The sequence below is a fragment of the Cynocephalus volans genome, chromosome 10, assembly GCF_027409185.1.
Source record: "Cynocephalus volans isolate mCynVol1 chromosome 10, mCynVol1.pri, whole genome shotgun sequence".
NCBI classification, from domain to species: Eukaryota; Metazoa; Chordata; class Mammalia; order Dermoptera; family Cynocephalidae; genus Cynocephalus; species Cynocephalus volans.
The window spans coordinates 6,871,393-6,898,636 of record NC_084469.1 but is presented as its reverse complement, the minus strand read 5'-3'; the positions used below and the strand labels follow the sequence as shown (position 1 = coordinate 6,898,636).

Below are 27,244 nucleotides of genomic sequence, written 5' to 3'. Positions count from 1 at the left end.
CCAAAATATGTATAATCAATTACAATTCAATAAAAATTTTTAAAAGCATATCAGAATGCAAGTGAATGGTAGGTATTATTACGGAAAAACTTCAAATCCATTCTTATTCTAAAAGTAAGTTATTCAAAATCTCTGCCCTCCAACTCATCTAAATATGCCAGTGTCATGATACCATGATTGAGAAGCAATGGATTATTATACTGAGTTCGTCATTCATTAAGATGAGCTATTTATACCTACCAAATGCTGTTGATTATTACCATTTATTTAGATGCTAGCATTAGTGTGTTAAACTTATTGTACCTGGAATTAGAAAGGCTTCTTTCTAATACTTTCATTTCTTATAAGTAAAATCCCACCGAAAGTCAAGATGTGGGAGAAGAGCATCCCCTAAGACCACAGGTCCCCTGGGCCATTAGTGCATGCTGCCTCTTTGTAGGAATGAGAAGTTTCTTCATCTGCCATGAATATTCATGGTTTCTATATATTACCTTCGTGGCTGGTCATTATTGATGGAATGTTTTATGAAAAGAAACCAATTTGGATATTTGGCTTAAAAGTCTTTCTTTTTAAACCAAGATCTCTTCCTTCAAGAGTAAACAAATCATGTCCAAGATTCCTGTGTGACCCCTACACACTAGAACAGGGTTTCATTTTTCTAGATATTACAAACCTTGGTGAACAAACAGCATATTTCGAGAGTTCCCGGTTGCTTCCTCTTGTATTTTCTTCACTTTTGCATCCTTTATTGCATTTTGAGACTTTCTTTTATTTTGTTCTATGTATCTGTTGACCTCCTGGATTTTACACGGACCTGCCCTAGAAAGCAATACCATAGATTAATCAGTTAGTACATTACAAAGTAAACAAGAAATACGGAATCCTGAAATATTTGTTTGATATCAAGTATTAGAATAACCACACATGTTGTCTGTTTCTTCTTCCAAAAAATGGGATCTCTTTTGTGGGAGAGTGAGGTGGCAAGACCCTGTCTTTCCTCAGCCACTTCTGGGTGTGTCTCCTCAACTGAAGCTCGGGGTGTTCGAAGGACCATGGGCTTTTCCAGCTGAGCAACCTTCAGCAAGTCATGTAATGTGACTTCACCTCAGTTTCCTAGTCTCCATGCCTCATAGGGATCTGGTGGGACCCAAATGAAATATAAAAATGCTTCAGCATTTTGCTGATTAAAAACTTGTCAGTTTTTTTTTTACCATTTTTGTTAAAACATATTAGTTTTTAGTTATTTTTGTTCATCAATTATCTGCTTTTTTTTTTTTTAGTACTACTGACCTAGAACCTATCGTGAATTTTCTTCATCTGCAGTATAACAAAATTTCCTCCACAGGTTTTTACACTGTTTGGTCTGTTACCTGGATTAACTGATTTTTTTTTTTAAAGGCCTGAAAAAATTGGACGTGTGGGGACCAACATGAGCCTGTCAAGGTCTCTTGAATGTTGTCTTCTCTGTGTATTTGCTAATGACAAATGTGTCATTTCCATCCTTTTCTGACATCCTTTAGTCTCACTCCAGTTGCACTTGTTTTGTTTCCTAGCTTCTTACATCACAGCTTATTGAAGAACTTGATTAAGTGTGTTGTGTTCACTCCCTTGCTTCTGCTGCTGTTGGATTTTTTCTCCGTGAACAGTTCCCTTCAGTTAGCTTAAAGCCGTCTGTTTGAGTGGTTTCTGAATCTTTAAAGCTCTAAGATCTTAAGTCTATTAGTAATGATTTAGAATTTTTCACCTTAAGTGTGTTGTCTAAATTCCTTAACAAGCAAAGTACAATGACAGAAAAAGGTGCAGAATAAGTGTAAACTCAAGTGGACATAAAATGGAACCAAAGAAGTTAGAGAAGTATATAAGCCTGTCGCAAGGGGGCTAGTAGAGGAAAAGTCACTGAAACCAACTGCCCTGTTAGCATCAGAAGATGAACACTTCTTGCCAGACACAACAAACTGGCTATCGTATATTGACTGGATCCTGAAAAATTCGAAAAAGGAACAAAGTAACCCAGAAATGCAAGAAGCTAAGGAACAGCAGTAATGAACTTATTAAAACAGACCACAGAAACCAAATGTGAAGGAGAGAGTTTAATGAAGAGATTTTGGATCAACAACCACCAGACAAGAGAAAACGACCCCTTCCCCACCCTACCTGCAATACCGTCTTCATCTCTGTACATCTGAGGCATTGTGAAGTGTGTGTCTGTGTACATACCCGCAGATGCACACACAACTGCAATTGCAGATGGAACTTGACCATTCCCAGTCTTCAAATACGTCTGAGATTTTCTCCAACTTCATCCACCCAAATCCCCAAGTTCTTTACATGGGTGTTTTAATGAAGGAACCTGGTAGCTTCACCCTGCCTGAAATTCACCCCTGGTAGCTATCAGTCTCTAGGCTTGAATTGGTTTGGTCCCCTTTTTAAACAGCTAAAAAGAACTCTAAAAGGAGGACGGCCAGTTAACTCACTTGGTAGAGCATGCTGCTGGTAACACCAAGGTCAAGGGTTCGGATCCCCTTACCAGCCAGCCGCCAAAAAAAAGGAAGACGGAGGATGGGAGAAGTCCACAATTTGGGGGGCAGGAGGAAGAGCTGAGCAAAAAATGTTTTTTAAAAATCATTGATTTTTCTTTTCAGGTTGATTTAGCAAGAGACCAAGCCAGCTGCCTATACTGAAAGTTAGTGGGCACCTGGTTTGTTCTGTAGAGGTTGCAGCCTTTTGGCAGTGGAAATTGTGTGGCCTCCTGTGCTATTAGCCTTGTGCTGTGGTGTTGCCAACTGATTTCTCCAACTCTCTTTTCTTGGTGGGCTAAAACGCAGCTGGTTAAATAGGCCATGACTCACATAAGCTCCCATGTCTTTTTTATTGACTCTTTATGGAAATGTATCACACTCCAAAGGGTCTCCATTGTTGTTGCTGTGCATAGCTGACTGAAGAGTCACGTTTAGCTCTGAGAGATGGAATCCTACCCTGTTGTTTATTATTGCAGACTTGGGTATGGGTAGGATACAAGGCTTTAAAGGAATCTGGATGAAGAGAGAAGGATGTCTGAGAATTTCTTTTATTTTCATCTGCCATGAAAGTTGGGTGGCCATCCCTTCTGGGTAACACACTTCTCTGCTGATCTTATCTTTATGGCCCCACATCCTTCAGCTAAGTGAATCTGTTCTTTATATGGGCTATTCTGAGAGATTTAGTTAAGTGTAGTGGTAGAGAGAGATTATGACACTAATGTAATTCTGTTTTGTGCTGATATAATATGATACACCCTTAGTTTTATCCAAGAGGGTCATTTATTCCCAGTTAATCGAAATCATTTCTATTTTTTCATTATGGTGGTGATATCTTTTTTTAGGTAATGGGCAAAAAGCCTCTATCTTTTTAAATCGTACACTTAAATATAAATGTTTTTGCCTTAAAATAGCAACTTATATAATTGTTTGTGGCTTTTTCCTATTTTTATTATCATCCTGCAAAGCATTTACATACTTTCTATTATGCATTAAGTAGCTCTGTGCGGATCTGTTCATTTTCCGGTGGGTATGGATTCAGGCATACAAGACTCCTCCTGCCTCGTCACCCCACAGCACGGGTAACGTTGTACATCCCCAGGATCACCAATTCTTGATCACTAGGACTGTGAGCTGACACTCAGAGGAGAGAGCTCCCGCATCACAGTTGCTTCCTATCTTGGTTGTCTGGATTTGTCTGATAGATCATAGAGCTCAAGAGATTGAGCTCAGAGTCAACTCTACATTGAGAACACCTCTGTTATTGTACTCACCGCACAGTGCCTTGTACAAAGACAATGAATGGAATAGACAGCTTTCCTACTTGTTTTCCATAGCCATCCCAAACTTCACCTCTAGTCCCATATTTTTCCACTGCCTGTAAAGGAAACCAGGCAAGAGAGTTCATCAGTACAGATTCCCACTAAAGAATAAGAAAGCAACATAACACATCTCACTATGTACAAAAACACAGCATATAAAAAAATATAATTTCCAGCTCTGTTACTCTTCAGATTCTTGTTTGTGAACAACCAAGAGAGAAAATTCAGCAATTCAGTGCCCAGATTTAGCAGCCCAAGTTTGACTTCTGGAGAGAGAAGGTGGTAATGGTATTGTCCCTCATCTCCTAGAATTAGTGACTTGAAGTTCACACATCTCGGTTGTATTATCTCTTTGTTTTCTTGGTGGTGGCATTCTTGGGTTTCAGTTGGTGGGGAGAGAAAAGCCTCATGCTGACAATGTACTGAAAGTAAATGAAATTAAATAAGCGAAGCAGTGCTCATCACTACTTCCTCCCCCTGGGTAATTCAATTCAAGCTCTCTCTCTGATGGCAACTCACAGGGGCTGTCTCTGTCACCCCGCTGGGGCCTGGAGTCTTAACATCTAAATAAAAGTTTCACTCAAGCATTTTTTATGCTCCTGCCAGCAGGATCAGTGGGCTGGTGTGGGCACATTAATGTAATATTCATACTCACAGACTCTCCCTGCACACAGGCAATGTCTTCCCATTTTCATAATTATAGATGTTCCATAAAATGGCACTTAGATTTGCATTAAAAAAGGAAGTTTGAATTCTAATAGAACGTTTAACATGTCTTTTATGATTCAGACTCTTGGCATCTTTAACAAGAAGCTGTGTCTCTAAGTTTAACAAGACCTTAAAAAAAAAAAATAAGGTGAAGCGGGGGGGAACTGTGGAAGAACAGATAGAAACTCCAAGCTTAGGGAATCCTGTTTTTCTTATCACCTGTGTCTTTCAGTTAATTTTTAGGCCTCCAGGAGCAATTTTTTGACGGCACTTTAGAGAGGATGGGCTCTCCTTCAAAGAACCTCCTCTACCATATCTGGTCCTCACCCTATCTAACACCTCCCCCAGGAGAGTCTGCTGCAGTTTTCTTGCAGAGTGTTTCAGAGGGTAATAGAATTTTCAGAGTAGGAGAAATGAAAGAATCCTAGAAACATGGACTTTCCTTTGCTGCTGTTCTTGTCATGCATGTACTGTGAGACCCATCTGGAAAGATTTATGGCAGCCACACACATAGTTTGCTCACTGTAAAACACACAAATGAAAATAGTCCACGAACATGGAAGCTGGCAATAAGGGCCAGTTGGATAGAGAATCAGGCATATAGACATACTAAAAAAGAAAAAGAGAGGCTCTTCTGATCTGCATTTTTAAAACTAAGCTTGAAACAGTTAGCTTAGAAGCAAAGGGTAATTTTTTTTTTTTAAAGATGACCGGTAAGGGGATCTCAACCCTTGGCTTGGTGTTGTCAGCACCACGCTCTCCCAAGTGAGCTAACCGGCCATCCGTAAATGGGATCCGAACCTGTAGCCTTGGTGTTATCAGCACCGCACTCTCCCGAGTGAGCCACGGGCCGGCCCAGCAAAGGGTAATTTTAATTGCCTTTTAAATTGTCTTAAAATGTTATATTTAAACAAAAAATAGTTTAAAAAACACTGAGCAAAGTGCCAGCTCATAGCCACCACTGAACAAATATTAGTTTTTGTAGGAAACGTTCAAAAAAACATTGTTTAATTGAAAAAAAAATTTCACCCAAACGTCTCAAGATATTGTATAGGTGGCCCAGTTGATTCCTGTGTGGTTGTGCTTTACTTTGTATTTGATTTGCTTTGTAAATTTTTTAAGGCAAACCAAAAGAGATTTGGGTTTAGGGACTCAAAAGAATAAATACTAAGATTCTGCTAGCCCACTCCCTTCATTTTGCCTAAGTAAGAAATATAGAGTTGCATTCTTTAAAGAGTTTTAGTTTTTCTATTCTTGTTTTATTTTATTTTTTGAGGAATAAACTGCCCTCTCTTTGACTCTGTCCTTTGCCCCTCCCTTCTGTAAAGTAAGTATAAACCCCAGTGAAGGAAGATGGATTAGGATCTTGACTTCTCAATAAATTTGTACCTAACAAGGCTAATTGAAAGCCAAGAATGTCAGCAGCGTCCAATTAAAAGCTAACGTCAATTCCAGAGTCTTCTCTTTGTTAAGGATTCTTAGACTCTTTCCCATACTTTGAAGAAACCAGGATTTGGCAGTTATTGCCAAGTTCAGTTTGCACAGTTCTTTCTGTGAACTTAATAAAATTCAGGTTCACAAAGGTGGCTTTCTGTTTGTTTAAAAAAAAAAAGAAGTAAGCAAGTGTTTATTGCTCCCTCTAAGGTGACTGTTTCTGGTGGGGTCCATCGTTCATTAAAGCTTGTCTGTGCTGGTAGCTATTCATTTGACTTTTGATTATCTCAGTGTGGATTATCCAATTTGGAGCTTACATCCACAGCAAATTCTTAATTCCCTGTTGTCCTTTTCCTGCCAATCAGTACGTATTTAGGCTACCTCCCCTAGTCACAAACTAATGTATGTTTAGATAATTTTAAGCAATTTTAGCATTAGGTATAATTATGAAGAAAGAAAATTAACTTTTCTCCCCCAATCATACAGAAATTTATTTTGCTCTGTATTTAAGCAATTGCCCTTCATTAATGTGGATTATCTAAAGTAGCCTAAATAAATGAAAATTGGGTTACATTTTAACAAAGCATTTTGCTGCTGTTCCTTTTAGGAATGGAAGACATCACAAGGGGAGCTCAAGAGCTTGATAACATCATCAAGCAAGGATACCTGGAGAAGAAAAGCAAAGGTATTGATCAGACCCACAGATAGCAGAACATTCCAGGAAAGGAAGAGAAGTGAGGAAAAAGAGGGCTAACCTATCGGGTGCCTTCTCTGTGCCCAATACCATGCTAGGCAGGTATAAGGCAAAAGCAAGGCAAGGAAAGAAAAGTCTGGTGTGTGTCGCAGGCTGAGGAGAGGTGGCCTACATATTCAGCAGACTGTGAGCTTCAGCAGGATAGGGATTGGTTCTGCCTTGCTCACCACTGTATCCCTAATGCCTGGTACACAACAGGTGCCTAATAAAACTTGTCACATGAATGAATGAATGATATTCTTGTCCTCATCTCGCAGTGTGCTCCCAACTGTTTTGCTAAAGTGTAGTTTTTATATTATACGTGAAGCCCAACTCTTGACCTTTAACTCGTTCCATTAGAATAGGTACTGCTAGGGTTGGTGTCTCAAGTTTAATGTTCAACAGGCAAACTAGCTTAGCACAAAAAAGCCTCTCTTGTGGCTATGGGCTGGGGCATCATTTTCGTTTGTTAAAGCCAACATGTAAAGGTGTCATGGATAATTTGAAAGGTACAAGATGAGATTAGAACCTCAAAGATATAAAGGAAGCTAGATAAAAAAAAAAAAAACAGCTGTGAGGGCACAGGGCAGGCAACCCTGTTTAGAACTTGTACCTCTCACTGAGCTAGTCCTGTGGACTCTGAGTCAATATGGGATAACCTGTGGGAGTGAAAGGGAGGGTTTTACGGTCCATTAACCTGGGAGATAAAACAACACACTGGACTGTGTGTTGTTGGATTTTACAGACTCTTCAGTGACTGTAGTTACCTGAATTTATGTCCCCTACTGCTGTTCTGTTTAGATCATAGTTTCTTTGGATCAGAGTGGCAGAAGCGATGGTGTGTTGTCAGCAGAGGCCTCTTCTACTACTATGCTAATGAGAAAAGTAAGTGTTCTTCATTTACACAGCAGCATCTCACTCCTGGATGCAAGCACTTCGTAAATTCTTAAGCATTTACATCTCAAGATTGCAGTCCTTAACTAACACCCATACAGGGACATGCTTAGGGAAGAAATAGGCTTGGGTAAATAATTCCTTGCCCACCACCAAAAACACAGAGGCCAATTTAGAATTATTTCCCCTTTAAACGCTAAGATAGCATGATCGGCATATCAAAGGGTTCTTTTATTATGACTAATGACAAAACAGTATCAAAGTTGAATGTTTCGGCATTCTTTAAAAAAAAAAAAAAACTCCAAACTCTTTATAAGCATTAATCACATAGCTAAAATATTGCAAAAAAAAAATATTTCTGAGAAAGATTTAAACAGATTAACAGTGGCCCAGAAATAAAACCCTAAATTTTGGACCCTCAAAAAGCATGCTCCCAACTTTGTCTTACTGACCACTGGGAAGCAATCTAGTGGACATCCTATAGCCATGGAGTGTTGAGATCAGGATGGTTGCCGTGCCCAAGAGGCGCCCTTCAGCCAGATGGCAGCAGCAGCAAAGTGTTGACTCAGGCCAGAGGCAGTTTCTTAATGAGCCACCACTGACTCAATCGAGCACAACACTCATGAGCTGTCCCTAGAAGGCCTCCCATCCATGTTTAACACAATTGCTTATTTCATCAGATGGAATAAATGACATAAACACAATTGGCAGCTGCCACAGATAAATGCAAACTAAAAATTATTATTGTAGGTGAATGCAAACTTTCAAATAGGAGATACCCTTCTGCAGAGTTGGACTACCCAGAAGTATTTCTAGGAAGCCAGAAGGAGGCAAAGTAAAAAAAGGATCAATTCTTGTACGGACTTTCTTCGTGCTCTGCCACCTTCATACAGAGGCCAGTGATACCAATAGAGTAGACCCTTCTTTTTCCTTCCAACCATTTTCTGTTTTTCCTCTCTTCTTTCTTTCCCAAACTTATTCCTCTCCCAATGTCTGGATATCCAGTCCGGGGAATAATCAGACACCCACTCAGTTGCCTTTGGACTTCCTGCACCTTTGGCACTAAGGTAGCAGAAAGAACTGCAGCTTTGCTAAGCGACTTGGAATCCTTAAGAGTTGCCCTTGGGCTTTGTGGCGATTGCCTCTCCCTGCCTCTCGGCCTACAGCAGGCATCACTGACCTTCGTCTTCCACTCACCATCTCAGATTCCTCAGAGCCTTTCCCACCTAGGGGTCAAGTGTGAAGCCCTACTTGGAAATGACAGCAACATAGTCCAGAAACTGAGCAACAAGTCCCCTGTGTCCTTCCGATCCCCAGCCCACAGTCAACTCCAGCAACCACAAGTTCTCCTCCAAAGTCTAGGCAGATAAGCCAGCCACATGTTATCTCCTTATTTTAAACCTTCAAACTAATAGGACATTTGCATCATTGTAAAAATGTTTACCATTTGATGGAGTTTGGATGTGTTGTCCCCTCCAAAACTCATGTGGAAATTTGATCTCCAATGTGGCAGTGTTGCAAACTGATTGAGTCATGGGGGCAGATCCCTCATGAATGGATTAATGCTCTCCCTGGGGGAGGAAAGGTAGTGAGTGAGTTCTCGCTCGATTAGTTCCCACAAGAGCTGATTGTTTATAGGACCCTGGCACCTCCTCTCTCTCTCTTGCTTCCTCTTGCCATGTGATCTGCTTGTACCCCCTGGCTGCTGCCACTTTTCCACCATGAGTAGAAGCAGCCTGAGGCCCGTGCCAGATGCAGCTGTCCCAGAATCATAAGCTAAATAAACCTCTTTCCTTTATAAATTACCCAGTCTCAGGTATTTCTGTTATAGCAACACAAAATGAACTAAGACACCATTTTCCTTGCATTTAAATAAATGGTTGGCATATCTGGATGTAAAACCAGGTGTCACATCTGTTCATTCAGAGTCCTCTGTACTCACGGTGAGAGAGGAGGCGAAGAGCAAGAGCTGCGGAGACTTTTATTGACCATCAGGGTGAAATAAAATCTGGTGACCAAAGAAACAACTAAACATTTTAGTGGCCAGTTAGAACAAGGAGAGATACTTTAACAAAAAAGATTCTGGTGTCAAAAAGCACTGTTGCATGGTTCCCGTCTCACCAATTGTTTCTTATTGTGCCCAGGACATTTTCTTAGTAAGTACAGAGTGTTTGTGTATTTCTTTTAGCTCAACCAGGTGAAGACAGAGTCTTTTTTTTTTTTACTTTTTTTTTGGTTTATATTGTCATCCACTGTCCTTCTTATCATCATCATCATCATCAAAAAGCATTTATTAAGCAATTCATTCCACATGACATAGGGCACAAAGCATCATCTAGACATTGTGGTTTCTGTCCTCCATGTGTTCTGCCTGAATCACACAATGAGGACACAAAATCCTTAAGAGCCACCTCCTTTTTTCCTGTTTCTAGTACTTAATTTTTGAAAAAGGAATGACAGGCAGAATAGCCTCTCCTTTCCTTCATTTAGGGTCCTTTTCCTTTTATCTCCTCCCTCATCATCTAACAATACTCAACGGTATTCCGCTACTTCCCAATTTGACCTCTTGGAAGAAGGATAAAATACCAAGTTTTAATTATTTTCTCTCTAGGATGAATTCCCACCTGGCCAGCAGGGGAGGGGGAGAGCAGTTTAGCCCAAATGCTACATAGAGCATGGGAGGAGATTCCAGGACCTTAGAATGCCCCCCTGCACCACTGTCCCTCCCCTCGAATGTGAGCTCTGCTGGCCCTGATAATAATGCTTCAGCTCTGTAATAGCCTTCAAGAGCCTCACGTTTACAGCCACACTCTCCCTGCTGTAATAATTCCTCCTTTCTGTTATTATAGATCTCTTAACATTCTAATAAATTCTCTGTCTCTGTTGTACTCTTGGCAAAATAACCTTTCACGTTGCATTTCCCTAGCTTGGCAGTGATATCTGCCTTGCTGTTGCAGTAGACTCTTCTTAAGCTTCCCTAATAACCTTTCCTTGACTATTGTGGTTCCTCAGGGATGTGACAGCTGTTTCTGTGCTTTTATTTTACATACCAGAGAAGATGCCTTCCCTTGGCAGTTGCATCTCTCTAGGGATACAGGAAGCTTTCCTGTCTTGCAGGCAAGCAGCCCAAAGGGACCTTCCTCATTAAGGGCTACAGTGTACGGATGGCCCCCCACCTGCGAAGAGATTCCAAGAAAGAATCCTGCTTTGAACTGACCTCCCAGGATAGGCGCAGCTACGAGGTAGGACGAACCGAGGAGGTGGTGATGCTGGTTAGCGTTGCAGTCTCGTTCCATGTTGCATATAAGCCTTGGTTGTGATGCTGGATTCCAGCCTTTCTTTGTCACCTGCTCATTTCTTACCAACTAAGACCTCTTTCTTGATATGTCCTCACTTGGCTATGTCACACCTCCTTCTGCTCTCTGTTGCCACCCTCATCCTAGATACTGCCTTTGCTTGGCTCCCATCTCTTCAGCCCTCCCCTTCCCCGTCTCACCCATAGGTGAGATTCTTGTCTACAGCAGCACACAATCCAATTCCTTGCTCATAGTCTCTACTTTTATGGCTTTAATTCCCATTCTCTTTATTTTTCAACTGATTCTCTTCACTTCCCCCCACAAAATTCAGAAAAAGGAAAATCTAACTGTAGAGTGAAAAATAATTTATTCCCCAATATTCGTCTTGCTATCCAAAATAACTCCCTGTGTGTAGATGCATTGCATGTCTCTGAAAGGATTTCTAAGTATTGGTGACAATGGTTTTTGGGTAGTAACAATGATAACTGACGGGCTAGAGGACCTGGTTGGGGTAAGAAAGATTTATTCCTCACTCTGTCTATTTTTATGTATTTTGAGTCTTTACCTCATGCATTTACTATCTATTGTAAAATTAATTAAAACAATAAAAAAATTCTAACCATGGGAATAGTGATTTTCACCAAAAATAGATTTTTACGTGTGTGTAAATTTTTTCCTGCTTTTTAATAATTTTTTACCTTATCACAATTTTACTAAAGCAATTTAGAAAAGCTTTAGCTAACTTATGAAAAAGAACAAAACCATGCTAAGATTAAATTAGCCACTCGAGTAACCCTTTGACTCTTCAAATTTTTCTCAGCATTTGTCTTTTATATTTCTACAATATCTTAACTCTTATTTTGATTAAAATGACCTAAAACGTTCTTCTTCATTATGCAATTTCTAGAATTTTTAAAAATTTAAACTAAAACTTTTCTATAGAGTTTTTTATAAATGCATATAATATAGATGTATGCACTGAGTATGTTCCTAGGTTATTTTTATTATTAAATTCTAATGGTATTACATCCAGATAAAAGTTTATATGACAAATCTAAACCAACATCCCTATAAATTCTTTTATAGAAATATGTTTTAAAGAAACCAAGAATAGCAAGGTCTATTAATAAGTATTATGCAGGGATCTAGGTTTCTTATGCAACACATATCTTTATGTTACTCTTAATGGACAGATAATTTAAATGTGTTTTTAGGAACAGTTATTTTAAGTTGATTCATTTAAAATAAAAAATTACTAAGTGCTAATGCCTGACTGGCCTGTTTTGTGAATCAGAATGTATTTTATTTACTTCTTTTCTTTGGCCCATTGAATCCAAATCATTACCACGGTCTGTGGATTCTTCCTCTGCAATGTCCTTTGGATCGTCCCATTCTTATTTGTTCCCACAGCCATCACAATGGTTAAGTCCCTATCACTTCACCCAGAGGACTAGTTAAACAGCCTTCTAGTTGGTCTTCTGTCCCCAGATTTCCCTCTTCTCATCCCTCCTACCCACAACTATTGAAAGAACGCCCCACTCCGTTCGATAGAGTTGGTAGTGGCTTATTGCTGCATTTAAGTCTGCACTTCTCGCACTCGGAGCTCTTTTATCAACCCCAGCTCTGTCCCTGACCTGCTCAGCTTCATCTGTTGCTGTTCTTCGGTCAGGCTGACTTGCCTACCTTTCCCGTACATGATGTTCGCACTTCTTTTCTTTTTCACGTGGTTCTCCCTCCCTGAAACGTCCAACTCCCTCCACCAGTTTCCACCAACTCTTTTAAAATCCATCCAAAACAGTGTGACTTCAGCAAGCCTCCCTGACCTCCTGTAGGCAGCAGTAATGCTTCCTGTGTCCTCTCCACATCCAGTTGTTACCAAATGCACCTCCTCTGTAGTGTTCCCATTTCACGTATGTTGGTTTGCATGCTTTTTTTCCCTGTAAACTTTTCTCAAATAAATGCCTGATGCAGAAATAGATAATCAAATGAATGAATGCATATGGACATGAATGTCTCGACTCAAAAAGCTGTCATCTCTGGGTATGCAAAATTACTGAATAAAAAAAATAAGCTTGAGTGAGATATTTGGGGGTTTTTTCCTAAATGTTAAGCATGCAGAGAATCTTGAGCTTTAAACTAGACTCCAAAACTCACAGGTTCCTTTCCCTTGAACTTCCCTATCAGGATTCATGGAAATTTTAGTGAAGGTGATAAATTAATTCACTAATTTTTTTCTAGTTTACAGCTACTAGTCCAGCTGAAGCCAGAGACTGGGTGGATCAAATAAGCTTCTTGTTAAAGGGTAAGTGTCATTGCTACAGAAGTAATACTTCAGTTGATTTGCAGTTGAAGTTATATTGCATAAATATATACTTGGCAGGCTTCCATGCATATTTTTCCTGCCCTTTCTCACCTCTACCCTCCCTACCACATCCCCCATATTATAACAACAAATAGTACCATGTATGAATCAAAAGGTAAAGAAATCATCAGCCTGGAGATGACCTCTAACATCATAGCTCATGTACTCACCTACAGACAAGTCCATGATATTTGTAACCACCAGAAAAGGAAATCCTAACAACCACCTCAGCCCAATTCAGTATCTCCTAACCCCTTATATTCTGGAAAGGAAATTTATGATGTCCAACCTAAAGTCACCCAGTTGCAGTTGAAATCCAAAATCTTGTTCCTACTCTTAGGAGGAAGTAGAAATCTAAACTAATCTAGGTGGCCGTCAGGGACATTAGACACTAAAAACATTACTATTTCCCAAGCCACAATCAAATGCTCCTTGCTTTGGTATGAGAAGAGTCCTGCCTGAAGATGTTAAATGACTGCTGTTAGAGTACCCTCTGCTGGTCAGCCTGCTAGCATAGCAGTAACAGTGGCTCAGGAAGACTTGTCTGAGAGTGGCCTGGCAAGTAGAAGGAGCCATCCTTGAATGTGCCACTCGGTATTATGTAACCCTCATATACCATCATGGCAGGACCCTGCCTTTTCAGAAAGGCAGAAACACCACCTTTATACACGGCCCAGGACCTAAGAAGAAGCACATAAACCTAAAAACACCAAGTCTTCTCATCTCAGTTTTTTATTCTGCTATAAGATTTTATTGTGGATAAAAAGAAGGAAGCACCAGAGCTTTAATTACAAGAATTGCCTATATTACCCAGTTATGCCTTTGCTATCACAAAAACAAACTATTGCATCCGCCAACAGCATCACGTATAATAGACTGGAACTAGGCAAACACGAACGCTGAAGGCGAGACTACAGGGTACACTCTCATCTAGGTGCCTTGGATTTATGCGTGTAATATACCCCTAAGTGTGTAAACCTCAATAAAACTCAAAGCAGCTTTATTGAGCTGTACCCTGTGGTACTTTCAGAATCCCACATTGAAGAAATTATTCATTCCATCTTATTTTAAAACAAACAAAATAATAACATATGGTTAAAGCCACAAATGTGTCTTTGATCCTTTCCTCATACGTGGTGGCATCAGAATTCAGATGAAAATTGTTGCAGAATCTTTATTAAAAGCCTAATCAAGTCAAACAGTTTTATTGTGTTTTGAAATGAATGTTGGATGTCTCTCCATCCTTTCCTTCCCCAGAGTACGCTGACTGCATTCGCCCATCCTGCAGAGGCCCCTCGGCAGGGTTTCAGAGAGCACTCGGGTACACGTCAGAGAATGAACCCTCCCAGTTCCCCATTAAAATAAAAAACCAATCTCCCTCCCCTGCCCCCGTGCTCCCCAGTGCTGTAACGGCTCAACATCCGCTATGTTGTGACCCACTTTAAGGTCAGCCAGATTGTACTGTTGCAGAAGGACGTGGTAACTGCGTCATTCAGCCATTCCATTTGGTCTTGTGTTACTGCTATGTTTTCCCATACCCCATTTCTTTTCCTCTCCCATTTTTGCCCATTTTTCTCTCTACAAAAATAAGAAGAAAAAAAAAAGTCTGAAATTCTGCAGTGAGATCATTTGGGGAGATGGGCTTCTGAGTGCTCAGGTACTCTAAGGAAGCCACCATAGTTCCCACGGTTTGTGCGCCCTGGAGAACCACAGGCCGTGACTCACCCTTCCAGTTTTCTACTCGATGGGCAGTGCGTGGCACGCTGGCATTTCCTCTTCTGGCCTATTTTCTTGCCTCACCTCGTGTGTTCATTCACACACCCATACTTTTCAGGGCTGCTTCATCCTGATCAAGTTTTATTGCAAGGAAGGATTTATGTTGATGGTTTAAACCTGATGCAGTGCTAGTCTGGCCTTTTCTGTAGATTTCCTGCCACCAAGGCCTGCATTAGAAATAACAGCACTTAACCTAGTGTTTCATTTTCTTTTGACATGTTTTATTCTCATCCTTCCTCCTCCTTCTCCCTCTTTCTTTCCCTGCCTTATTCTTTTCTTTTTCTCCCTATCGTGATCTGTGTCCTGGCAGACCTGAGCTCCTTAACCATTCCATATGAAGAAGAGGAGGAGGAGGAAGAAGAAGAAGAAGAAATGTACGACGATATTGATGGTTTCGATGCCCCAAATTCTGGTGCACAGTGCAGACCCGTTATCTTGCCTGGGAGTGTAGGGATAAAAGAGTCTACAGAGGAGAAAGAAGAAGAGGAAATTTATGAAATCTTACCAGGTGAGAAATGTTGTCTTCCAATTACCTTCCACTAGTTTCAGAAACTTTTGACATGGTAGAAGAATATGACTTTGAAAACTCTAAAGGAAGCCAAAGACAACCCGCATCCTCGGAAGGAGAGAATGAGGGAAACTTATGGTTCCCGCTGCAGAGGCTCTGCCTGGCTCTGGGAGACAGTTGTATTTGATCAGGGGGCGTCTTTCATCTGGGCCATGTGAAGTAATTTTTCACATGTATTGACAAGGTAAATGAGTCGAGAATGCTCATGTTGGTTTTCATTGGTTTACTGTGAATTTGGGGGGTTAGTCATCAAAACTCTATAGTTTCAACTTCTTTTCTGTGAATTGTGAAAATAATGGAAAGTTGCTTCAAAATTATGAAGGATTTCAAAAGTCTGAAATATATAAATGCTGGCAAAATTCTTAGTAATACAGTAAAATCCTGATAGAGCACAACTCATTATTACCTAGTTCAGATATACCATGAATCAAATCATCTCTCTTAAGAATAAGCCTAGCATGTTTCTTCTGCCCACCATTACGGCAGTTCTACGCTCTCTCTCTGTTTCCCAAGGGATGATAAGTAGCATCTCAAAAAATGTTTAGTCATCACTGCTTCGGCATAGCCACTTCTGGTGGGGATTACAGCAGCTGGTTAACGGTGCAGAGCACAGTGGGGGTCAGACCGTGGAAAACTGAAGCCTGAGCCTTTTAATTGGGAGGTAGTTAGACCACAGGAATGCTGAATCTTCAGGTCCATTCAGAAAGATGGCTCCTGTGGAAATTTGCCAGGAATTCAGTTCTCTCTTGAGAAATTCAAGTTAAGCCTAAATTTATAGCAATTTAAACCTCCATCCCAGATGAACTTAGGAACTAAGGTGAATCTAACACTCAGGCCCCTGAAGACATTGCTGGTTGCTAAAAACATCTTCAACAAGCAACTTGCATTGCAAGGCTTCCTAAGAAGAGGGTCCAACTCTCTGCACACTGCAATGGTCTCTGCCCTGGGGCAGAAGCCACGTCATTGCTTCCTGAGTCAAGGAGCGGGGCTGTGGCCACACATCTCCTCCCTGATGGGGACTTCACCCACCCACCAAGGAGAGCCTGCTTCTTCTCCTAGCGCTTCCAACCTCTGCCAGTCCCGACTTCCCCAGCCTTTTTGTTGTGTTTTATTATGCAAATGTATCTTGGTTGAGGTCGAGCCATTTCTTGTGTCTGAAGTTAAAAAAAAAAATGATAATTTCCTCAGCAAGTCATCGTCGTTAATGAAGTTTTACAAAAACAGATACAACCAAAGGAAAATAAAATTTCACAGGTGATAAATTTTTCCAATTTCCCTGGCAGAATTCGATAGGATTGTTAAATTAAGAGTGAAGGTGTCTGTTAGAAAGCAACGAGCAGTGATGGGTAATTTTATAGAGTGGAAAATTGAATCAAATTGCTACATTAAAACACAGCTCCTCTGAGAATCTTCCCTTTCACAGTCTGCTCCGTTGCAACAGCAGGGTGCAGAAATGGATCTAATTCACAAGACTCCCTAAAAGGAGATGCACTTTCCCACTTGCCGGAATCTTCCTAGTGAGCTCACATTGGGCTCACTCCTGCCCAGGCTTGAAGAAATATCCGGGTGACACTCCACTTTGGGTTACAGCTGTGGAAAAGAGCTCTGGGAAAACGTCACTGAACCACTCAGCCTTCTGGAGTGCAAAGAAAGGGCCTTTTCATGCACCATGCTTAGTTCTCAAAGGAGCCAGGGAGGACAGGGCTGATGCTCAGAGACATAGGTCAAAGGAAAGTAAAGAGAAAGGGGCCTCAGAAAATGAGATGAGTTTGGGGCCTTCGCCTTACCCCCGGTGGGCGCAATAAATGTATGATTGGCTTCTCAGCAACGATCTTTCTCCCATCCCCTGACTCCTATCCTCGGCCATTGTAGCACTGCCCAGGTATCAGGGCATTCCTCCAAAATTCCTGCCAGCTTGTATGTTGGAGTGGACCCAAGGGCATGGAGACTGGTCTGTTTTCTCGAAGAAGCCACTTACCCTGTGCCCACAACAACTGTCCATCAGAAATGAGGAAGGCCACCCAGTAGCAAAGCCAGGGTCTCTCTCTGCAGATTAGGGAAAAGCAGCTACATTGCCTATAGTTTCCAAAGGACAATGCCGTACCCAGCCAACAGGTTCTTTCCCAAAAGCCTCTACCATCATAGTTCTTAGAGACAGCATTGGAGGTGGCATATATTGGCATTTAATTATATGAATATTTCAGCCATAGTCCCCATCACCCAGCTTCCTGTCCACTCCACTCAGCTTGCTACTTCTTAATTCTGAAATTGCTATTTGAGTTTTGCATGTGCCACACCACCAGTCCTGGAAGAATTGAGGTGCAATGTGAGGGGGCCTAACATTGTCTCCCCTCTGCCACCATCTCACAAGACCTCCTACCGAGCATGTGAAAGAAAGCATGGTATCTCAGGTACAAATGCTGGCTTCAAATCAGGGTGGATCTGCTCTACCACCTACTAGCTGTGAGACCTTGAGCAAGTTACTTTTCCTCCCTTTGTCTAATTGTCTCCCCTATAAAATGGGAAAGACAAGAGTAGATATCTTAAAGAGATGCAGTGAGGAGTCTAGAACTGATATGCTTAAAGCACTCAGCACAGAGCCCTGGCATACAGCAAGCACTCAGTAAATGCTGGCTATTGTTAATTTGGTGGTGTTGAAATAGGAAATGTTATCTCCTTGAAGAGTTGAGGGATGACAAGGTACCCGCCCTCACCGACCGGACCTGAGACCAGCCAGTTGGCCATTTCCAGCTCTGTGTAAGAAGCAGGTGAAATTGAAAAGCCTGAGCAGATGGAATGTGGGGCACACCTTCTGCTCAGGCCCATTTCTACTGCGAGGCCAGGTGCTGGTGGAGGGACAGCTGATGGTAAAGTCGGATTGTGCTAACGTTGCACACCCATCAATAGTCAAATGATTAGGGCTCTAACATTTGTTTCATTATAACAGGTAAATGTGCTTTGTGGAGATTACTTAGCATTGACGGTTCTGCTAATCCTCCTCTTTGGGATGGGGCCTACACAAGCCCTCGCTCTCTCTACGGGGAAAGCCATGTAAGTGAGATCTCCCTTCTGGAGTATAATTTAGATAGGCTTCCAAGTAGAGAGCAAAGCATATGTAACACATACCAAGTCAATAAAAAAATGCTTTTTCCTAATCAAAATAAGGCATGAGTCATCAAATTAAAAGCACTCTATCACATTAATCATGGGATAATTAGCATTTGCTATGTGGCTAGCACTCTTTTCCCCATAAGGGAAAACCAGAGCACTCATGGTTTCAGACGGACCACAAAAATGTTAGTTCTGGAAAATATGGTCTCAAGGTTGGTATCTGGTGGGATTTCTGAACATCCATGTGGAGCATATGGGGACCCTTGATTTTTTCGATCTCATTTGCAGTAGATTAAACTGCAGGGACTACCACAAAGAAAGGCTAAAGCCATGTGTAGAGACTGGGAGGCTTCCCTGAGCCCCTCTCATCCCCTCTCCCCCCGAAGTTTCTTTACAAGCTAGCATAGGCCCTGTTTCATGATTCAAGATGCCGTAAAAGAACAACTTTTATCAGGTTTCTCTTTGTCTGGGGCCTCAAGGCTGGAATCCAGCAAGGCGCCTGAGACCACCGAAGAGCTGTAACTGGGGCCTTGTAGCAGCTGCGACGGCAACAGAATCCGGCTGTGTCCTCTCGAGAGATTTCAGAAGAGCAAGCAAAGAGAGAGAAAAGAGCCCTCCCTGTGCACATTCCGATGCTGCCTGCACTTGTACACTCAGAAACCACATTGCTTTCTAATAAAGCATATATCTGTTTTTTTAAATTTGAGTCAAATGGAAACAAGCATTTTGTGGAAATATTTTTCCCCTTGTACAGTTGTCCAGACCCACAGGAAGAGGGAATAGAGATAGTAAGAAGTCTAAACAAAGTTAAAAAAAACAGAGACCAAAATACCAAGTTTATGAAGAAGAAAAAACATCAGAGAAGAGTCAACGCCATCACCAGGTCTCTCCTGAGCTTCCTGGCCTTTTCTCTCTCACACACCGAGCCACCTGTGCTGCTCAGCTACACCAAAACCGGAATCATGCTGTTTCTTCTATCTGGAATATTCCCCCTGAGCTCAGCCTATGAAATCCTACACATTCTGCTCAGATGTGTCTCCTCAGTGACAACCTCCCAGATTCTCAACTGGAAATAAGCTTTGTTTTAGCCCTTACTATAGTGATTTGTATTCAGGTCTTTCTCCCCAATTAGTAGGTGCTCAGTTATTATTTGTGAAATTAAATTCGGTGCATTCCAACTGTTGCAGTTAGCACAAATTGAGTTTAATATCTTATACATCAAGACCATATCATGGAGATAGGTTGTAAATATTTTGAGGTAACAGTTGAGATTACCAAATACACAACAGAGAATTAAATGTGTTATTAGAATCTTGCTTGTATTTTCCATGCTGTCTGAGGAGGTGCTATAGCATTCATGGATTTGTAACATATCTGTGCACGCTGTAAAACAGTTTATTTTTCCTTTTTGCATGTTCCCTTTGCACTTTGAATCTATCTGTATTTCTGTTGCATCTGTCAACAGAGCACCTTGACATCTGGTTGTACATTGATACAGTTGGCATTTTTTAAGCTTTTGTGTTTTGTTTTGTTTGGGGAAGTGATTTCCCCTCTTTCTGATCGAGTCGTTTTTTTCTAATGTTATTCTTTCTGGTATCAGGTTTAGCCAATGTCAGAAGGGTGTCAGAGCAGCACTTCAGGGAAGGAGCCAGGTGTCATGAGAAGCTGGCTCCTCTCTGTCCCTCTGAGGTGGATTCAGTGTCCTGTTCTCTCAGCCTCTCATTAGTGTCCCTGACATTGTGCCAAGAATGTTGATTGAAATCGACTCTCTGGATACTGACTCTCATTTGTGATGCCCCATGGTTCTCTTACATGTTCACACAGTTAACAGAGTCTTCTTCAGCTGTTGTCCCAATTGAGATGAGATATTTGGGGATCAAGTAGAGCATTTAATGTAATAAGTGGGCAGTAATCTTTAGAGGTTAATTTGTTTAAAACCTATGTAAGGTTGGGGTCCCATATGCCCTGTTAGGAGCAGGGACCATTATAATCTATTACTGTTTAAAGTTGAGCTAGCACATAAATTTTAATTCTCTGTTAAATGAAGATGTATTTCAGTAGATGTAACACTAAAATGCCTAATAATATTCATATAAGGAAGTTCAACAAGCTCTTTAGCCTAAATGTTTTTCAAAATAGTCTCTTAAAATTAAAGCCTCATGTTACAAATTAATAAAAATGAGAAATGTAGCTATTTAACCCACCCCCTTTTGTGAGCAAAAAGACTTTTCCTGTTGCCATATAATCAGTTGTCTTGACTCTGGAGTTCAAAAGATAGCAATGTAGTCTGGCTGCTTAGCTCAGTTGGTTAGAGTGCAGTGTTATAACACCAAGGTCAAGGGTTCGAATCTTCTCATCAGCCAGCCACCAAAAAGAAAGTTACCAATTTGGTTTCATGGAAATATCAGAGATAAATTGTTCCCCCTCTGTTCATATTGTGCCCTCTAGAGCTGGGAAGGTGTCGAGGGGTGTGCTTTTCACAGCCAGCTGCAGAAGGCACTTCCCTTCACTACATGACAGTGCCCCATACTCAGTCTTCCAAAGGCCCTAGAGGCACAGCACCCAGCCCATCAATAGAGAGGTTTCTTGACTTGAGCCCACTTCCAGCCACCCGGGAAGGACATTAGATAGAACAGATGTGGGGACTGAAGCTTCCCCGTTCACATCCATCACCAGAGAGCTTAGTAATGGCGATGAATGATATGTAAGCTCTTCGGCCAGCATTTTTCTTTCTTTCTAGGTGACTCCAAAGGCGCGATGGAGAGTATCTGGTCTGGAATTGAACTGCATAAAACAGATTTCTATTTTTTCCACTTTTATATCATGACTAGATTAAGTGCTATTGCCTGAAAGGATAAAGGAATCAAGTTTTAGTTTTCATTTTTATCATTGCAAATACATTTACATTCTCCTATTTTACAAATGCAAAGAGCAGGCAAGCCACTTTCAATAATTTATTTTAAAATCAATGCTAATGAGGTTATGTCTCGTCAGTGGCCGAGTTTTACAATAAAGTCTGATTTATTTAGAAAAGATCTTTGGTGTAGCTTCCCATCTAATGGTGGTGGGAAGGAGGTGGACTAGCAGGCACGGTGACCCTCCAACTTCAGATCCAATTTGTAATTCACAGCGGAGATCTGACCCAATTTACATTGATTAGAATTGGGAGGAAGAGACAGCTGCGCACAGACAGCAGAGGTAGAATAAACCCTCTCTGCAAAAGTGCCTGAGCACAGCAAATTATTGGTCTTTGTGATTGAGTTGTTTGATATCAGCAAAAGAGCTGCTCTCTGTCCAAATTATTGGGTATCTCTAAAAGCAAAGATGTACCAAGTCTGGCTCTAATGTTTTCAATCCTGTAAAATCAGTCCCATGTCAAAAAAGGAAAAGCATCATAGCAGAGGAAGGAAGGAAGTGGACAAATAATGAGAAGACAATGTGCAAAGAATGATGTTTAACGCGATTTATTTCAGCATGATCTATTTCCTATATTTGATTTCACTCCTCCATTATCTCACATCTTTATTCTCAGGGTGGGGTTGGGGAGCACTACAGGTGGTAAGTAGGAAATTCTCTGCTGCCAGACAGATCATACATGGAGATAGGCATTGTTGAGTCAAAGTGCTTCTTTTCCCATAGCATCTTGTAAAGCAAACATATTTTTGTTATTTATCTTGGTAAAAGGTGTCAGTCTCTTAATTTTTATTTTTGCAGGGAACAGCATCATTTTTCATGTGAAATCAATTACTTCTTTAATATTCTGTAGTGTCTTACCATTTTTATGCTGTTTCTTCTTACCTATGAGCTTCAAGTTTACTTCCCTCATTCTGACATATCAGAACTCATATTGCCATATAAATCTTATATTTTTTTAAAAGAGGGGGTTGTCCCTAGACCATCTCCTCAAAAGTTCTATTTAGTAATAAAACTATGGAGAAGCAAGACAAGTAAATGCCAGAAAACCCAGAAAGAGAGAGGAAAGTAAGTGCCGCTGGGAGAAACTGAGTATTCAGCCCTCCAAACATTGCCTATCACACCCTCTCCACTGCGTGTGTGTACACGTGCGTGTGTGTGTGTGAGTGTGTGAGAGAGAGAGAGAGAAAGGGGTCGTGGTGGGGGTGAAAATTAGCGAGTGTATTGTTGCTCATTTTGCCCCATGTATAAAATAGCTAAAATATGATTCTGGTATGCATACTTTCTTTATAAAGGCCCAATTCCTCTTTTATCAAGTAGTACCAAGCCTGAGATGAAACGGGTTAATGAGGGTAAGAAACTTAGCCAATCATGTTATGACTTTGACCATATAAACACTTGACTGGAGTTAGACACTAGCATTGACTTAGAACCCATTGTGAATCTACAGCAATTAATTAAAAGACCATTCCAACTGCCCTCAGGAGCTTACACTCTAATGAACAAGGCCGGCTGAATAAAAACAGTAAAAAGATAACTACAAGCCCCAAGTACTAGGAACATAAAATTGTGTACATGACCAGCCTCTGCTACAGCTGAACAAGGATGGATACATTAAGGACTAATTAATCACAGAGAATTTAAACACCCACTCCAAATCTCACACGCATACACCCTAACATCCTAACTCTGGAGTGCTTAAAACCAGAGCGAAAGCTTGCATGGAGATAATACATTTTGAAGAGAATTTCAGAAGGGGAGGAAAAATAGGATTTGAGGAAAAGGATTAGTATGCTAGTGACAGGCACATGAATAATCCAATGGATTGGAAGCTCTACAAGGGCAGGGCTCCTGTCAGTCGTGTCCATTGCTTGTCCCCAGCTCCTAGTGCAGCACCTTGCGTATGGTGAGTACTTCAAATTGCTGTGAGTAAACGAATGGAAAGGAAAGAGGAGAGGGCCAGCTCAAAGGTGACAGATGGTTTTTTGAAGAAAGAAGAGCACGGTACTCAAACTTCTCCTAAAGAAGAGAGTGCGATGAGTTCAGAGAAAGACCCCGCAGTATTAAGAAAATGAGACATGAGACTATCAACTACTAATTGCTAATACTGATCATTTATCCCCTCAGATGAAGAGCATGATCTGGAAGAGGATGACAGTGGCACTCGACAAAAAGGAGGTATAAGAGCTTCATACATGTACAGGCACTGGGTAGGACATTCAGGCTTCCTACTAGAGAAAGCACCTTTCCCCCAGCCTACAAATATTAATGGACTCAATAATTAAGAGGGTACCGGTGCGTGACCCCAAGAGCCCCAAATAAAGTGACCGAATAAGGAAATATCTTAACTTTAAAAGCGGCCACCCATTCACTTTAATTAATGTTCCCAGAACAGCTTAGATTTATCCTGGAGAGCCAGACCAGATATTTATTTTTTCCTATCAGTATTTCTTAAATCAGTACAGTGAAAATAGAATTGCCTCATCTCTAAGAGATCAGAGGATTGAGAATGGAAAGAATGGAAATGTCTCCTCTCTGAGAGGCCCGGAGATTGCAAGTTCAGAGGGGAATGGAAATGTGTCAGATCTGAAAAGTGAACCAGGGGAGAAGGATAGAACTGCTTGATGAGGCTGACTTCTGACAGCCTGGTTCGATTCCAGGCACATTTGGAAATGAATATGTAACAGGTTTGTTGAATACAAAATTACATCTTATTCATCCCAGACTGTTAACCACGCTTCAGGCTGTTAGCGAGCCCATCCCTTCTAAGGTCAGATACCCCCCTGAAGCCTCCTTAAGTGGACCAAGGGCCTATTCCATTGTTGTCGGTAAAGGAACGCCGCCCCTTGCAAGGGCCTCCTCAAGGGCATTCATTCCATCAGCAGAGTCTGAATCATGACTGATGTATATACCAGTTGATTTTTTCTTAGAGCACCTATGAGAATCTCAAGCTAGGAATTCTTTCCCTTTTCCCCCCCTGCTCCTTCTCCATTTCTCTGACCCTACCATTCTCCATTCTCCATTCTCCTCTCTCCTCCTTTCCTTGCACCTTTTCTCTTAGCCATTCAGCAAAGACCCCTTTCCTGGTTCAGGAAGTGAATACTTAGAAGGTTTATGAAGGACCCAACTTCATAAGGGTCCAACTTCTCCCAGGGGAGAGAAAAGGCAGTGAAGAGACAGCATCAGAAGTCAGGGGCCAAAGCAGAGGAGAGAGCAAGCCGCCGAGGCGACGGTGGTGCGGGGAGGACGCATAGCTCCACACGCCTCCTGATACCTCGCACGTGGAATTTAGCCCATTCTGAAACCTGTTTTCTGCTGTTTCCTACTTACTGCACATAATTCCAACAGAAAGTCTGTTCTGACCAACCCATGTCCCACATATGTCTTTTCTCAACCAATTTCCCTCGCCAGGGCAGAAGAGAAACACTTCACGTGGCCAGCTGGGGTGGAGTAACTGCAGCTTCCTATGGCCAACTTTAAATTAAGCTCCATTCAGGAAGCACCAGTCTTCCGGCACAGTCCGAAATTTAGTTTCCGACTCCTCCCTCACCTCATTTCCTCCCTCCACCTCTCTCCCTAAGTTATATTTGGGAGGTGAGAGAAGATTTATTTCTTAACTGTTTCAACAGCTATAATTCAAGTAGGTTTAAAAAAAAAACCTTTTGTTCCTCATGCTTCCTGCCTCCAAAATAGGTGTTATTAAAGTATAGAGAGCTCTAAATATGTTCCTATGGTTTATACTTCCCACCAGTTATAATGATTGGTGACTTAGTGATTAAAAAACAGAAGGACTTTTCGCTCTCTCTGCAGAATCTGAGGCAGGAATTTTTATTATTTGTGTTTACTTATTTATTTATTGAATTTATATAGTGCTTTTTCTCCAAAGGAGCTATAGAAACGGCAACAAATATGTAACATCCAAACGTCATCACTTAGTTTTATAACAATAAAATATAGAGGCCTGGGGGAAGGGCAGGCATCCCTGATGAAAGCATTTAAAAGGCAGGGAGCTCTAGGACCGTGTGAATTCTTATCTCATAGACAAGATACCCAAGTTTGCTTCATTTAGTTTTTCTCAGGTAAAAGAGGAAAAAGAAAATTAAGCACATTGACCTTTCTCTTCTTCCTTTTTTCCTAAAAGATACTATGGCTAGCGGGGTAACCTTTCAAATCTAAGTACTTTTCTCCGGCATCCCATGGATCCTGTTCCTTGAATGCTGTGCTTTTCTCTGATGGAATTGCTAACATTTTTAAGGCCCAACTAGATCTTATCAGAAGGAGGAAGAAAGGAATTCGGTTTATCCTTATTGAGTGTTAATGCCCCTGTAAGATGTAATTTCTTTTATTTTATTCTGTTACCTAGAAAATCCATCACAGTCTTGTAGTATTGATTGTTCAATCTATAAAGAGCTCAGTTTACAGCATGACTGTTAGTAACAGGGTTATTTTAATGAGCGACTCTTCAACACCTCAGATTTTCACTAAATTTCAACCCATCAGCCTAACAGTCTGACACTAAAGGTCTTCAGTGATGGCAACTTATCTCCCTTCTTTATCATGAAAAGATAATGTCCAGGTAACCTAAAGTGAAATTCACTCTGTGCTGTTTGTATTTAAATTTGCTTGGGTGTGCCATGTCAAATAAAAAGCAGCTCTGGAAGCACAAATCATCTTTAAATACATCAAATCCCTGACCAAGGAGGACCCTGAAACAGGTTTTTTTTCACTGTGAAATTGTGGGCAAACTAAGCCAAAGAGACAGACCACACTACTGTGGTCTTATAAGCAAATGGTTGCTTATAAGCATTCCATCTTGGAGGCATTCTTCCCACTTCAGTGCATGAAATAGAATGAACTGTTACACAGAAGAAACAGGGGGAGCCACAGAGTTATGTGCAGCTCTTACCTTTCCAAACCTATTTCCCAAGAGCAAATGAGTTAATCATCAACCAGCTAAAAATTTGGCCCAATAAAAAGAGAAAACGAGATGAAAATCAGGATCTATGAGTGTTTCCCACAACCAAATCATACTGCTAACAGGAAGGACCATAGTTCTTTCAAAACTCAAGATTCAGGGGCTATGAAAATAAGCAAACGGTATTGTTTGGTTGCTCTCCTGCTCTGGTTCTACAGTCAGTGGAGCTTGGTGAATTTTTTCATCTTTCCTTCTGAAATGGTTAATACAGTTCCAGACAGAGTCTACCTGAGTAGACTGAACTTGGTGGCCCTTTCTGGCCTGGCCTAGAGAACATCTCAAATCATTTCTGATGGGTCACTGCTTTAGCTTTTTTGTCCAAGTCTCATGTCCCATGCTCTGGTAGGACAGGTTTTACTGTCTTCTCGCTTTGTCTCTTTTCCATAATTTAAGTAGTTGTACCAATGCCAGACCTCACTGACAGTCCTTTTACTCATCCTGAAAATGTAAACAACATGCTGACCTGCCATTTAGCCTCTTTTCCCTGGTCACAGCTTGAATTCTGGAACCACCCAATGTCCCCCCAAACGAAAGCTGAACTCTGAAGGAAACACATTCAGGTTCTGTTGTCTCTAAGGAGAGGAAGAGACAGAAAAGTGTCCTTTTACCTTGAACTTTCCACATCATAGAGGCTAA

At 41.1% G+C, this 27,244-nt stretch overlaps 1 protein-coding gene across 1 annotated transcript in view; it reads left to right on the top strand.

Moving 5' to 3' along the window:
- SKAP1 (src kinase associated phosphoprotein 1) overlaps window positions 1-27,244 on the top strand; it is a 232,848-nt gene that overhangs the window by 183,499 nt on the left and 22,105 nt on the right. The window contains exons 5-10 of the mRNA XM_063108974.1: window positions 6,588-6,665; window positions 7,515-7,598; window positions 10,725-10,849; window positions 13,142-13,205; window positions 15,352-15,549; window positions 23,761-23,811. Of these exons, the coding sequence (XP_062965044.1) occupies window positions 6,588-6,665; window positions 7,515-7,598; window positions 10,725-10,849; window positions 13,142-13,205; window positions 15,352-15,549; window positions 23,761-23,811 (600 nt within the window). The remainder of the gene's footprint in view (window positions 1-6,587; window positions 6,666-7,514; window positions 7,599-10,724; window positions 10,850-13,141; window positions 13,206-15,351; window positions 15,550-23,760; window positions 23,812-27,244) is intronic.